The 16,129-nt window shown below is 35.9% G+C and overlaps 1 protein-coding gene across 1 annotated transcript; it reads left to right on the forward strand.

The window, feature by feature from the left end:
* LOC109826963 (cytochrome P450 71A1-like) lies at positions 13,450-15,768 on the forward strand. Its single transcript, XM_020393977.1, has 2 exons — positions 13,450-14,376; positions 14,942-15,768. Exons 1-2 carry the CDS (start codon positions 13,483-13,485, stop codon positions 15,554-15,556), a joined length of 1,509 nt encoding a protein of 502 aa, XP_020249566.1. The 5' UTR covers positions 13,450-13,482; the 3' UTR covers positions 15,557-15,768.

A 16,129-nucleotide genomic window follows, 5' to 3' on the forward strand; every position in this document is an offset into this window, starting at 1 on the left:
AGAAAATTTCCTTTATTGATCAAATATCATTTTTTTGGCTTAAATTTTTGATTTATGATTTCATTTGAGTGATTTGTTTTCTTTTGAAAACTTTTTGCATGATTCTCATGTTCCTCTTCTTTTCATTTCATAAATCTATTCATTTATATGGTTTTTATATTTTTTGTGTTAATGAGACACTTCTTTCATATTAACATATTTATATGTGTTCTCATTATCTTTTTTGTATGTGAGTTATGTTTAGCATGTTTTTAATCTATGCTTTCTCACATATGTATGCCTTAGCATTCATTTCATATATTCATGAGGCATTTTGATAGGGGGAGCATTCCTTATATCTTTCTATGTGTTATACTCACCCATGCATATTGATAGGGGGAGCTTTCGCTCTCTTCATACCTTTGTCCCCTTTTTGATATTGTCAAAGGGGGAAAAATATTATGAGTATATTCTTTCTTGTTTATATGCATGATATATTATACTTTGTATATTCATTTCCTTTCATGCATATATCCTTTTTGTAAATTGTTTGTCATCATCAAAAAGGGGGAGATTGTTGGCCTTCTTGTTTTGATGATGATTTACAAACAATTTACATCTAATGTTGTTTGTCTAGTGTTTGTGTTTTCGTATTTATTCTAGGCAAACAATATGTTCGAGGATGGATGGAATAGAGCTTTAACGATCATATCCAATTGAGGTTGGCAGAATAGTGGAGTGAAGCTTCGTAATTCAAAGTTAAAGATCAAGTTTAAGCTTCTTCCGCAAGTGTACCAAGTCGAGCTTATTGAAGATCAAGATCAAGCTTGGGTAATCTAGTTTAGATTTTATATTATGTGTGTTGGATATTCTAAGCTCAATATCATATACACACACATTTATTGGTTTCTTCGTGTGTGTGTGTATATATATATATATATATATATATATATATATATATATATATATATATATATATATATATATATATATATATATATATATATATATATATATATATATATATATATATATATATATATATATATATATATATATATATATATATATATATATATATATATATATATATATATATATATATATATATATATATATATATATATATATATATATATATATATATATATATATATATATATAAGCTTATGCAATTCAAGTTCAAGATCCAAGTTCAAGCTTCATCCGCAAGATCACCAAGTCGAGCTTATTGAAGATCAAGATCAAGCTTGGGTAATCTAGTTTAGATTTTATATTATGTGTGTTAGATACTCTAAGCTCAATATCATATACACACACATTTATTGGTTTCTTCGTATATATATATATATACACACACACATAAGTTTTGGTTTCTATGCATATATATAGTTATATATATATATACATACATGTGTTTTTGAGTTTTCATGTTTATAAATATGAAATCACATGTTTCATATTTATTATTGTGTTTTAGTATATATTGCATAGAATATGCATATTTGTGAAAATACTATATTCTTAGTCTTTGGACTTAACAATAATCATATACATATTTTATTAAGTCTACATAATCATTGTGCAAAGTTTCAAAACATGGTTTAGCCAAAATGTCAAAATTCACATGATTACATTTTCGTGTTTTGTACTATTTTTGCAAAATGATGATTTTTCACAAATGGGAAATGCAATTTGGAAAATTCTTTTTATAACATGTTCATTTACATGTTTATATATATTTCCCAAAGTTTCATAATTTTTGGACTTCATTTGTTATTTTTAACAATTTTCCAAAAGTAAAAAATGTGTTTTCAAACCTGTTTTTTCTGTAGTGTCAGTTTGCGGTCGACCGCTAAGAGTTCTGAACTCAGAACTGTTTTTATAAGCTCACGATCGACCATGGCGGTTGACCGCGGAGAGTCCTGAGAGTTTCGCGGTCGACCGCCGCGGTCGACCGTCGCTTGTCCAGAACAGTTCTTCGTCTTTTTGTTCTTCACGGTCGACCGCCGCGGTCGACCGCCGATATGACCGTTGGACTCCAACGGCTATTTTCTGAGCTGTTTTTCTGGGGGCTTTGTTATCATTTTAGTGGGGTTATTGCTGAAGTTTTGAGTGAGTATAAATACCCCATTGCCTTCAGCTCTCCATCTAACCATGAGAGTGTTTTAAACAAGTTTAAGAAAGTTTTAAACAAGGGTTTAAGTGTGTTTTTAGTGTTTGTTTGGTTTATGAAGAAGTTTTCACAAGTGGAGGAGATCACCTTCTTGTTTGGGCGTTTTCCTAAACTCAACTCTGGCTTTTATTTATAATTATTTGTTGATTATCATTTCTATTAAAGCTAGTTTTTATATTGAGTTTAGATTTGATTTATCTCTTTGTTACACACACCCACTTGAGCTTATTGTATTTGCATACATAGTATATTAGGGTTGTGAGAGATTGTAACATTGAGTTATGCTTAATTGAGTTCTCCCCTTGTATGAGAGAAAGTATCATTTATTGTTACATTATGAGATTGTAAGGTTTTCGGTGAGCTAGAAAACCGAGTGTGTTGTGAAGTTTTCGGTGAACTAGAAAACCGAGTGTGAGGAGTGAACGTTGTTCGGTGAACGTTGAAAACCGAACTGTGAGGTGTAAACGTTATTCGGGTGAGCGTAGAAAACCCGGTTGTGATAGTGGATTTCTCCCCGGGAGTGGGGAGCGGAGACGTAGGACGGAAGGTCCGAACTCCGTGATCACTTGATACTAGAAAACCGAGTGTGAGGAGTGAACGTTTTTCGGTGAGCGTTGAAAACCGACATTGTGAGGTGTAAACGTTATTCGGGTGAACGTAGAAAACCCGGTTGTGATAGTGGATTTCTCCCCGGGAGTGGGGAGCGTAGACGTAGAACAGAAGGTCCGAACTCCGTGATCATTTGATTGTATTTGAGTGTGCTTTGGCAATTATTTATATTTGTGCTCATTGCTCATATCGCTTTTGTCTCATTATTCATATCATCCTCTATCTTGTTTCATATTGTTTAGCCTTGTGTTAGTTTATATATCCTTGCATATATATTTCATCATATAGGATATATTTCATTATTTACATTGCTTATCCTAGCTCATATATCTTGTGGTATTTCATACTTGCTAGGATAACTTATTAATTAATTAGCGGAGAGCCGGAGTGTTATGAAGAGGCAGTGCAAGTGAGTGAATCTCAGTAGTGGGAGCATGCTATGCAGGACGAGATAGATTCTCTACTCACTAATGAGACATGGGAGTTAGCTCAGCTACCTGCACAGAAGAAGGCCTTACATAACAAATGGGTCTACCAGGTCAAGCAAGAGAGTGATGGAAGCAAGAGATTCAAGGCCAGATTAGTAGTGAAGGGATTTTAACAGCGGGAAGGAGTAGACTACACGGAGATATTTTTCTCCTGTTGTGAAACTCATAACCATCAGAGTAGTGTTGAATTTGGTAGCTACAGAAGACCTTTTTCTTGAGCAGTTAGATGTGAAGACTGTCTTTCTTCATGGTTACTTAGATAAAAAAAATCTACATGAAGCAGCCTGTTGGTTTCATTGAAGAAGGAAAGAAAGAGATGGTGTGCAAGCTTAAGAAGAGCTTATATAGTTTAAAACAGGCTCCGAGACAGTGGTATAAGAAGTTTGATAACTTCATGCAGAATAATGGCTACAGAAGATGCAATTCGGATCATTGCTGTTATTTCAAAAGGTTCGAGTCCAGCTTCATTATTTTGTTATTGTATGTTGATGACATGTTGGTAGCAGGAACGTGTTTGGAGGAGATAAACAGTTTAAAGAAGCAGCTAGCAAAGGAATTTGCAATGAAGGATCTGGGTGCAGCGAAGCAGATTCTAGGGATGAAGCTGAAGGGACAATGAGATTGGGCCAAGCTGAATACATTGAGAAGGTACTTCAGAGGTTTAACATGCAGAATGTTAAAGTTGTTAGCACACCCTTTGAAAGTCAGTCCGGGTATCACCTAAGATAGATGCAGATAGAGAGTATATGAGCATTGTGCCATATTCTTCGGCCATTGGGAGTCTCATGTACGCGATGGTTTGCACGAGGCCGGACATCGCCCAAGTAATGGGAGTTGTGAGCAGATTTGCAAGTGTTGGCATTCTTGTTTTGATGATGTTTAACAAACAATTTACCACTAATGTTGTTTGTCTAGTATTTGTGTTTTCGTATTTATTGTAGACAAACAACGTAGTTGGAGGATGGATGGAATAGAGCTTCAACGATCATATCCAATGGAGGTTGGCGGAATAACGGTGAAGCCTTGCTATTCAAAGTTCAAGATCCAAGTTAAAGCTTCATCCGAGAGATTACCTAGAAGAGCTTATTGAAGATCAAGATCTAGCTTGGGTAATTTAGTTTAGGGTTTATATTATGTGTGTTTAATACGTTAAGCTCAATATCTATACACACACATTATATCGGTTTTCATATATATATATATAGTGATACATATATATATATACATATGTTTTTGGTTTTATAGTTTTCAAGTTTATATATGAAACAAATGCATAGAATTGGAAAATGCTATTTTGTTTCATGCTTATATGTATATATATGATTTCATCTTTAACAAGCTTATATTTAATGAAATCATATTTAGTATTTTGAATATATTGCATAGAATATGCAATTTTGTGAAAATATTGTATTCTTAGTTTATAGACTTCAATATCAGTTTATACATGTTTTACTAAGTCTACAAAAACATTTCACAAAGTTTTAAAAATTGGTTTAAGTCAAAATATCAAAATATCAATTTTCATATTTTCATGTTTTGGATTATTTTGTAAAATGATGATATTTTTCATTTGGGAAGTCCTTTTTCGAAACCAGTCGTTGTAGCATGTTTATTATCATGTCTACAATCATTCCCCAAAGTTTTACATTTTTTGGAATTTGTTTGATATTTTTAAACAGCTTTTTAAAATCAGCAAATCAGGTTTTTCAGCTGTGTCAGATTTCGGTCGACCGACCCGGTCGACCGATCAGTTGGTTTTTCAGCATTGGGCGACAGAGAGTCTGTCGGTCGACCGGTCCGGTCGACCGAAAGCTCCATCGGTCGACCGCACCGGTCGACCGAAGATGTCAGCTTGTGGTTTCTCGTTTTCGACCTGGATAACGGTCGACCGAATTTTCCGTCGGTCGACCGAACTTTTCCATCGGTCGACCGACAGAATTTCCGGTCGACCGACGATGGATTTTTCTGTTTCCAACGGCTAGTTTTTGTACCGTTGGCTGGGTCTTTTGGTCTTTTGTTTTGGGTGTTTTTTGCTGAAGATTTCTAGTGGGTATATATACCCCATTGCTGATGTCTTTTCAAAGTAGTTAAGAGAGTTTTTTAATCAAGTTTAATAAAGTTTTTAACAAGGGTTTTAGTTTGGTTTAAGTGTGTTTAAAAAGCTTTTAAGCAAATTGAGAGTTTGTTTTGGTGAATCAAATTCCACAAGAGCTTGAGGAGATTATCTATTGAAGTTTGAGCTTCCAACTATCATCCCTCCATCTCTTGTTATCAAATTGAGAAGTTTTCTAAACTCAAACTCTAGCTTTACATTTATATACTTGATTGATTATCATTGTTCTTAAGCTAGATTTAATACTTGAGTTTAGTTGATTTGATCTTATTTACTCATTGTTACACACACACCCACATTGAGCTTATTGTATCTTTCATACATAGTATAGTTGGGTGGTGAGAGATTGTAACTTTGAGTTGTGCTTTCATTGTGTTCTCATCTATTGTAGAGAACAAATTTATATTTGTTACATTGTGAGTGTTGTAAGGTTTTCGGTGAGCTAGAAACCGAGTGTGTAGTGAGGTTTTCGGTGAGCTAGAAACCGAGTGTGAGGAGTGACGTTGATCGGTGAGCGTTGAAAACCGATACTGTGAGGTGTAAACGTTATTCGGGTGAACGTAGAAAACCCGGTTGATAGTGGATTTCTCCCCGGGAGTGGGGAGCGGAGACGTAGGACGGAAGGTCCGAACTCCGTGATCATATTGCTTGTTTGAGTGTGCTTTGGCGTTCATTCATATTTATGTTCATATCTTATATCGCCATTGTCATTAGCTCATTATCTATTTCATCCACTATCTTGTTTAGATTATTTACCCTTGTGTTAGTTTATATATCCTTACATATATCATATTGTATATTTTCTTGGTAGGATATATTATCTTGTGTTAGTTTATATATCCTTGCATATATCATATAGTATACCTCTTTGCTAGGATATATCACCTTGTGTATATTGCATATTCTTGCACATAACCCTTTGTACACCTATCTTGCAAGAATATAACTTGTTAATTAATTTTAATTGGCATTTAATCGGATTAGATTAGCATAAGACCCTAATCACCCCCCCTCTAGGGTCTAACAATTGGTATCAGAGCTTGGTGCTCTTTGATTTAAGGTCTAATCGCCTTGAGTTAAAGATCCAAGTTATCTTTTTGTGCTAATCTTGTTTTGATTGCATTTGCATCTTGCTTGCATATTTTTACAAATTATGAATATGAATGATGCATCTTGTTTAGGCTATGATTCTAGTGTTGCTCCTAGATTAGACAATTTCCCCTATGCCCAATGGTGTGTTAGATTTAAACTATTTGTTAGATCTAAACATTTTGATTTATGGGAAATTATAGATGATGCTTATATTGTGCCCATTTTGGAGAAATCCAAGTGGAATAAAAATGATCATCGCATGTTTACTATGAACAACATTTTGTTAGAATATTTGTTAAATGCTTTTAACTCATCTATGTCTAACAAGTTTGTTCATTTTGATAGTGCTTACACCTTATGGATATTTATAGAAGCACATCAAGGAGACTTGGAGGCGATCCGACAAGCTTTGGAGGATCCCGCTTCAAGTTCATGTGGAGCATCATGCACACGGCCACTAGGCGATAGCCCTAGTGAGGTTTGCGAGTTCAAATCTATTAATGATTTACCTAATGATGAACTTGCTTGTGCTAGTGAAAAATTATTACATGCCTTTAACAAATTGCAAAATGATTTCATTAATTTACAAAGCAAGCATGAAATTTTGAAATCCGATCATGAGTTGTTAGCATCTAAGTTTGAAACTATTTCTAATGAAAATGTGATCCTTAAAGAAAACAATGAAAAATTAAAATTGGATCATGTTTCTTTAACTTCAAACGTTGCTAGTTTAACTCATGAAAGAGATAATGCCATGTTAGAAGTAAAGAACATACAAAATAATACTGCTTCCTTTATAAATGATTATTTATGTTCTACTTCTAAAAATGCATATGTGCCTAAAAATGAAGATTTGAATCTTATGAAAAATAGTATTTCATCTTTAGATTCAACTTTGAAAATATGCATTGATAACCATAAGAAACTTATGGACAAGTGTGCTAAATCTAGTAAATCACCCATACACTATGCACACTTGTATAGCAAAGTTTACAAGTGCTCCATTTGTGGTCGTAAAGGCCATTTAGCTAAATTTTGCTATGATGCACAAAAACATAAGAATATTAATCCTTCTTGTGCATCTCATCAAGTTTCTTCATCACATGTACACACACATGCACCCATTGCTCATCATAAGCATGCTCATGTGTATAGATGTGATCATTGTGGTAGATTTGGTCATTTGGCCAAATTTTGTTTTGATTTAAAGAGAGTTTCACATTTGCAAAATAATTTTAAAAGATCATCCATGTTTGCAAATGTTTCTAAAGTTTCCCGTGCACAACCGTTTGGTCAACATAAGCAAATGCTTCCTTTCCATTGTACTTATTGCAATCGGAAGGGTCATTTGAGTAATTTTTGTTATGACCGTGTTCGTGCACCATATATGCCTAAGAGGGTTCATAACCCTAAGGCTTTGAACTTTAATGATAGGGGTCATGTCCCTAAATCTTTTGGTACCAAGAGTTCTTGGGTACCAAAACAAATTTAAACTTTAAACCAAGAATTTTAGTGTTCTTACTTTTTCCTTTCTTGGTTTTAAAATTATGTCTTAAAATATTTTGATTATGAAAATAAATTTATAATTGATAAAATCTTTTGTTTTCATGATTATTTGTTTTGTTTTGATGAGAGGTTTGCATTTATATAACCCTCCGGATTTATTGGGTGTTTATTCCCAAATCATATTTACCGGATGCTAGAATGATTATATGGGTTGTAACAAGCTTAAGAGCTTGATATATTGTTGCCTCTCTTGAAATTCTTTTGTTAAAGATTTTATTTTGATTGATTGCTTTGAATTCATTATACTTCACTTATATGATGATATTTATGTGTTTGTGCTTATGGATCATCTATTCGTGGTTTATAATGTATTCTATGAGTGGTTTGATCAAGTTCTTCATTGATCAAACATCGTTTTTGGATATAAACTTTGATTTATGATTTCTTCTGATGGATTTGTTTTCATTTGAAAACTTTTTTGCATGTTTCTCATGTTCCTCTTCTTTTGATTTCATAAATCTATTCTTATACATGGTTTTTATAATGAGACACTATCTTTATAATGTCATATCATTATGTGTCCTCATTGTATCTTGTTTGTATGTGAGTGATGCTTAGCATATCTTTTCATTTATGCTCGCTCACATATTTGCCATGATCTTTCTTTATCTATATTCTATATGGCTTTTTGATAGGGGGAGCATTCCCTATAATTGTTTGGTACTCACCTATGCTTATTGATAGGGGGAGCTTTCGCTCTCTTATTCTTTTGTCCCCTTTTTGATGTTGTCAAAGGGGGAGAAATATTGTGAGTATATGTATATTCTTTCTTGTTTATATGCATGTGAATTGTAATTTATATATTCATTTCCTTTCATGCATATATCATTTTTGTAAATTGTTTGTCATCATCAAAAAGGGGGAGATTGTTGGCCTTCTTGTTTTGATGATGTTTAACAAACAATTTACCACTAATGTTGTTTATCTAGTATTTGTGTTTTCGTATTTATTGTAGACAAACAACAAGTTGGAGGATGGATGGAATTAGAGCTTCAACGATCATATCCAAAGGAGGTTGGCGGAATGTCGGTGAAGCCTTGCTATTCAAAGTTCAAGATCCAAGTTCAAGCTTCATCCGCGAGATTACCAAGTAGAGCTTATTGAAGACCAATCAAGCTTGGGTAATTTAGTTTAGGAGTTTATATTATGTGTGTTATATACTCTAAGCTCAATATTATATTCACACACACATTTATTAGTTTCTTAGTATATATATATATATAGTTATATACATATACATCTTGGTTTTTAGTTTTATCCACAAACAAAGTTTTTACAAATAAATTCCAAAAAATGTGTATACATGCTTGTTTTCTATGTGGATAAGTTGTTTTGGTTTAATTTCATAGATATGAAACAAATATATTTTCATATACATACTCATACGTTTTACTTTCTATTGTATTTGTGAAAATATTGTTTTCTTGGTTTATAGACTTAACAATAATCATATACATCTTTTATTAAGTCTACAAAATCATTTTGTAATGTTTCAAAACATGGTTAAGCTAAAATGTCAAGATTCATATGTTTACATTTTCATGTTTTGGACTATTTTGTAAAATGATGATATTTCTCATTTGGGAAGTCTTTTTAGAAAACCAGTTTTTGTAGCATGTGTATTATCATGTCTACAATCATTCCCCAAAGTTTTACATTTTTCTGAATTTATTTGATATTTTTAAACAGGGTTTTAAAATCAGCAAAACAGTTTGTTCAGCTGCCGCTGCCAGCTTTTCGGTCGACCGACCCGGTCGAGCCGATCAGTTGATCATTTCTCACTGGGCCGACAGAAAGTCTGCCCCTCGTCGACGGTCCGGTCTAGCGAAGGTCCATCGGTCACCGCGACGCCTGTCGACCGGATAAGTCATGCTTCGCTTTCTTGTTTCGACCTTAGATAACGGTCGACCGAATTTTCGTGCGGTCCGCGAACTCTTTTCCATCGGTCGACCGCACAGAATTTCCGCCGACCGACACATGGCTTTTACTGTTTCCAACCGGCTAGTGTTTTTGTACCGTTGGCGGGTCTTTTGCGTCTTTGTTTTGGGGTTTTTTTGCTGAGATTTTAGTGGTTATATAGTACCCCATTGCTGATGGTCTTTTCAGATTGAACAAGAGAGTTTTAAAACAAGTTTAAGAAAGATTAATCAAGGGTTTAAGTTGTTTAAAAGTGATGTTTATAAGCTTTTTAAGCATTTGAGTTTTCGATTTCGTGAATCAAATTCCACAAGAGCCTTTGAGGAGATTATCTATTGAAGTTGAGCTTCCAACTATCAGTCTCCGTCCATCTCTTGTTATCAAATTGAGAAAGTTTATAAACTCAAACTCTTAGCTTTACATTTAATATACTTGCTTGATTATCATCTTCTTAAGCTAGATTTTATATTTGAGTTTAGTTTGATTTTGATTTTACTCATTGTTACACACACCCACATTGAGCTTTTAGTATTTACATACATAGTATAGTTGGGTGGTGAGAGATTGTAACTTTGAGTTGTGCTTTAATTGTGTTCTCATCCATATTAGAGAACAAATTATTGTGTGGTGAGAGTCGGGGATCGTCCCAAGAGGAGTGGCGTCGGTTGACGTGCCTAGGGAGAGGTTGTAACCGAGCACTTGAGGGAGACACGGCTAGGTCCAACACTTAGTGGGTGTAGAGTGTGATTGCAAGAGTGTGAGTTGTAGAGTTTTCGGTTAGCTAGAAAACCGAGTGTGTAGAAGAAGTTCCGGCTTCCAAACCGGATTGTGTTAGTGGATTTCTCCCCGGGAGTGGGGAGCGGAGACGTAGGACGGAAGGTCCGAACTCCGTGATCATATCTTGTGTTTGAGTGTGCTTTGGCGTTTATTTATACTTGTGTTTATATTTCTTATCGCCATTGTCATTAGCTCATCATTTATATGATCCACTATCTAGTTCACATTGTTTACCCCTTGTGTTAGTTTATATATCCTTGCACTTGCATATATTTTATCATATAGGATATATCTCATTGTTTACATTGCTTATCCTAGCTCATATATCTTGTGATATTTCATACTTGCTAGGATAACTTGTTAATTAGTTTTTAATTGACATTTAATCGGATTAGATTAGCATAAGACCCTAATCACCCCCCCTCTAGGGTCTAACAGCAAGCAGTCCAAGGAAGCAGCATTGGGAGGCCGTGAAGTGGATAATGCGGTACTTGAGAGGGACAACGAACAAGCTATTATGTTTCAAGAGGAAGGAGTTGGTGCTGTAGGGATACGTGGATGCGGACTTCGCCGGTGATCATGATACGAGGCGAAGCACCACGGAATATGTTTATACCTTAGCGTCGACAGCAATAAACTGGGTCTCACGTCTGCAGAAGATTGTGATTTTGTCCATAACTGAGGCTGAGTATGTCGCGGTAACTAAAGCAAGTAAGGAGATGATCTGGTTGAACGGGTGCTTGGAAGAGTTGGATCTAAAGCAAGGGAGAGGAGTTCTTTATTGTGAAAGCCATAGCGCTATACATCTTGCCAAGAATCCAGTATATCATGCCAGAACGAAGCACATCGACGCAAATACCATTTCATACGTTCGCTAGTTGAAGACGGAAAGTTGCATTTGATAAAGATTTTGGGGAGTCAAAATCCGACGGACATGTTGACAAAGGCAGTCACCATTGAGAAACTTGAGTTGTGTGCAACTTCAGTTGCCCTTCACGAGTAGAAGACGAAGGCGGAGCCACACTACGAAGATTGGCACGATCGTCGGGATATTGTTGATTGAAGAAAGAATTTTTCTGGGGAGAAGATACATGCGAACAAGTGAAGAGTTCGGGTGAACTCACTGCAAGCACTTTGTCTCCAAGTGGGAGATTGTTAGTCTAAGGTGTAGACCCAAAGTCGAGACGAAAGCTGGAATCAAAACGACGAAGAAAACGAGCTGATAGATCCACGGTCGACCGCGAGAATCTGGCGGTCGACCGCAAACGTGCACAGGAGCTCAGGAGGAGCTGGATCCGAAGGCGGTCGACCGCGATGATCGACCGCACCAACCCTGTAATCGATTTAAGTCTCTATCATTTGATACGTTCGATCGCGACTGGTGTGCGTTCGATCGCGATACCTGCGCGGTCGACCGTCACGATCGACCACGACGCAGTTTGACAGTTTCCTAAACTGTTTTGGATTCTGTTTCTACCGGGACTCTATATATACCTTAAATGTTTTTAGGGTTTGTACAACACGAGAAAAGAGAGTTTTTGACCGCAGCAAGAGAGAAAATCTAAGAGAGATTAAACCCTAGTTTGAGAGCTTGTATTTCTTCTTCAATTAATAAAGAAATTGTGTGGTGTGGCTCTCGAGGACGTAGGCACGTTGCCGAACCTCGTTAAATCAGTGTGTTCGTCTCCTTTACTATTTTTTGCAAGGTTAGATCTTTATTGGTGGTATTATTCCTACTTTCCTACTTTCAACACAAGGTCCGGAAGGGTAAGGGTTCGATTGATTGTTTCGAATCCCCAACAAATCTTAAGGATTCTGAACATATCATGAGCAATATAAGCTTAAAGTCAAATAAACTTCTGTTCCTACATTGAATGCGGATGCAATAATAAACAAGTGTTCCTGGATTAACACTTCTTAATTTCCACGGTAAAAAAGGACAAGTGATTTTCTACTTGAAAACGGGCCTCCACCAACAAGGATAACTTAAACAAATGGTGTATGAAGAATTTATAAGCTACGCACAAAGAAGAAGAGTCGTAATCGAAATTTGAACACGGCATATTGATTAACGAACAATATCTTTATTTTCAGCTGTGTCTAAATACAACACGTTCATGAGAAGAAGAGTGCGCGTATGCTCTTCTCTGCATTATCAGCTTGCTTCTTCGGTCTATCAACGAAAGGAAAATGTTTCCTCTTACTTTTTTTGTGTGGAACAGGGAAAGCAAATCAGATACTCTTAACACATCGCCATAAATTTTGTGGTCAATTTGTTTCAGGACTGTGCGTGATACCAAGACAAACAAACACATCATCTGTGATCCAGATTCAGAGCCATTACGCAAAATCCCATTTCAACTTGATAGTGATATCTAGGAGGAAATGTTAGGTCTCTTTAGCATACAAAATCTTAATGTTTGAAAATGTATATCGTAAACAATATAAGGTTCACAAATTCTTGATACGACATAAGCTTATAGTCAAATAAACTTTGGCTCTCCTCCAATGAGTGAGGATGCAGTGTTGTGCAATATCTCAGGTGGCCATGGAGAAACGTTTCATCCCAAGTGAAAGAAAAACTGATGTGAAACTTGTAACATATTTCCACTAATAAAGATAAAGAAATAATTGTGTAGAAGAGTCTTAGTTCAAGTCACAAATTAACTAACCGACAAATATCTCTATTTTCATCTTTATCAAATATATAGAAGCAAAAGCATCAACAAAGAGGAGAAGCGCTACACTTTCATCTCTTCAAAATGTCCGAAACATTTATACTTGGTCTTCTACTCTTAATATCTCCTCTTGTACTGCTGCTTCTGAGCATCAAGAGAACAAATTCAAACAAGCTCAATCTCCCTCCATGTCCACCAAAACTTCCCTTGATAGGCAACCTCCACCAGCTCGGCTCGCTCCCTCATCGTTCTCTCCGTTCCCTAGCAAACAAGCATGGGCCTACCATGCTTCTACAACTTGGTCAAGTTCCCACCCTCGTCGTCTCTTCACCAGAAATCACGTGTGAGATCATGAAAACTAAAGATATCATATTTGCAAGTAGACCACCTTCAAAGATCATAGCGACTCTTCTTCATGGAAGCGATGACATAGCATTTGCACCCTATGGAGAGTATTGGAGGAAAGCAAGAAAGCTATGTGTTACTCATCTCTTGAGTACCAAGATGGTCCAATTTTTTCAACACGCACGAGAAGAAGAGGTAGATTGTATGATGGCCAACATATATGAAACATCCCAAAAACATGGTTATGTGAATATGAGCAGCATACTGAATATGTTTGCTACTAATATTGTCACTAGAGTTGTTTCCAACGACCTCTTTAGAGATCAAGAAAAGAAAAGCAATCTGCATATGCTTATTGAGGAGAACTCTGCTCTCGTTGGGGCTTTTCATCCTGCCGACTTCTTCCCACTGATTGGATGGCTTGATATCTTCAATCTGGATTGGAGGGCAAAGAGAAATGCTAAGAGATGGGATAACATTCTTGAGGTGGTTATCAACAATAAGGCTAAGCGGTTGAAGGATGACGTTTCTCATAACAACAATAGAGATTTTGTCGAAGTATTGCTCTCACTTGAGAATGACCCTAGTGTTGATTTTACATTTACAAGAGGAAACATCAAAGCAATACTAATGGTAAGTTCTTAACGTATTTCTTATCATAATATTTCGGTTTAATTGCGGATAAACCACCTGCTATCGCCAAAACTTCAAGGTTAGAATTTTAATTTGATGCTAGGAGCGGGTATCCGCATATTCCTAAAATTTCATGATGTTACTAATTTTCCCGGAAACTACCTTTTTGAAATAAGGTTACTATATAGAAATCACTTTTGATTGTCAATTAATAACCTTTAAGAGGATTCATTTGTGGTGCAAGCAACCTCCATCATCTACTTTCTAGTAAAACTTTCTCTGATATCGTAAATTTTACTTGAAAAACGCATGTTGAAGACACATGGCGTTGGTAGTTAGGATATAAGTCATGTGACTTCAACTGAGTTTTTTAAGTTTGTTATTGGGATTTCAAAGAAAAATTAAGCAGAAAGTGGGTCAAGATGGTTGGTTGCACCAGCCCCTTGAAAAGAGGCTTATATTTAGTTGACAATCAAAGGTGATATTTGTATAGTGTCCCCGTTTTAAAGATGTTTTCTGGGAGAAAATATTGGTAACTTTAAAACCTGACGTGAGATTTTTATAGGATATGTTTACTGCGGGAATTGATACATCATACATCACACTTGAATGGAGTATGGCAGAACTCGTTCGCAATCCAAAAGTCATGAAGAAACTGCAAGATGAGGTGAGAGGCAAAGCAAGAGGCAAAGACATGATCAGAGACGAAGATTTGAGCAAGATGAGCTATTTAAAATCAGTGATAAAAGAGGTTATGAGGCTGCATCCTCCTGTTCCATTGTTGCTCCCTCGAGTACTTACAGAAAGTAGTGAATTATCAGGTTATAAAATACCCAAGAATACAAGAATCGTCATCAACGCTTGGGCGCTTGCAAGAGACCCCAAGTGTTGGGAAGTACCTGATGAATTCAGACCTGAAAGATTCATGGACAGTTTGATAGATTTCAAAGGAAACGATTTCCAGTTCATTCCATTTGGTGCAGGTCGGAGAATTTGCCCGGGCATGAACTTTGCAATGCACAACATAGAGCTTGCACTCGCGAATCTTGTGAACAGGTTTGAATGGTCAATGCCAGAAAATCTGTCAAGGGAGGATCTTGATATGAATGAGACCCCTGGACTTACATCTCGCAAGGAGAAAAGACTTGATCTTGTTGCTAAATTCTTAGCTGTGGGGTAAAGACTGGTACATAAACAAGGACTAGTTAATATGTATGTAATAATTATAGACATAACACACGCTGTTGGTAGTCTCTGAACTCTTCACACCTCGTCTGCTACGCTAGGTGCATGTGCTACTAGGTCTAGCTTGTTACCCGTACCATCGAACAAGTTTTAATTTGTCTCTTCACTCGACGTTAATGCTGTTGTAATTGTTGCTGTGTATCTATCATGAATAATCTTTTAATTTTGGTTAATTAAGTGAACCTTTCCCATGAGTTCTGTTTAGAGTCATAGTAAATTTCACCTCCTTAATTATTAACATCTCATCTTTTTCCTCCTCCAGGAACGGACTGTTTTCTCACATGAAATATATAATTCAGGAAGCTATTCAAAGTAAGATCTCTTCACACCCCACAACTTTGGTAATTATTTAAATCAAAATCACAAAAAACACATAACTTAGGAAGCAACCAAGTAGCTAGGATATTTCTCCACGTAGGAGGGATTCCATATCCTCCACAAGTCAGACTTTTCTCCACGTAGGAGGGATCCCATATCCTCCTTCAGGACTAGTCAAACTTGTTTCTAG

The sequence above is a fragment of the Asparagus officinalis genome, chromosome 10 (genome assembly GCF_001876935.1).
Source record: "Asparagus officinalis chromosome 10, Aspof.V1, whole genome shotgun sequence".
Classification (NCBI taxonomy): Eukaryota; Viridiplantae; Streptophyta; class Magnoliopsida; order Asparagales; family Asparagaceae; genus Asparagus; species Asparagus officinalis.

Bases quoted from the DNA above. Each gene is read 5' to 3' on its own strand.
- LOC109826963 (XM_020393977.1), top strand. From the start codon at position 13,483: ATGTCCGAAACATTTATACTTGGTCTTCTACTCTTAATATCTCCTCTT. The intron at 14,377-14,941 runs GTAAGTTCTTAA...AGATTTTTATAG, and splicing joins ACATCAAAGCAATACTAATG to GATATGTTTACTGCGGGAAT.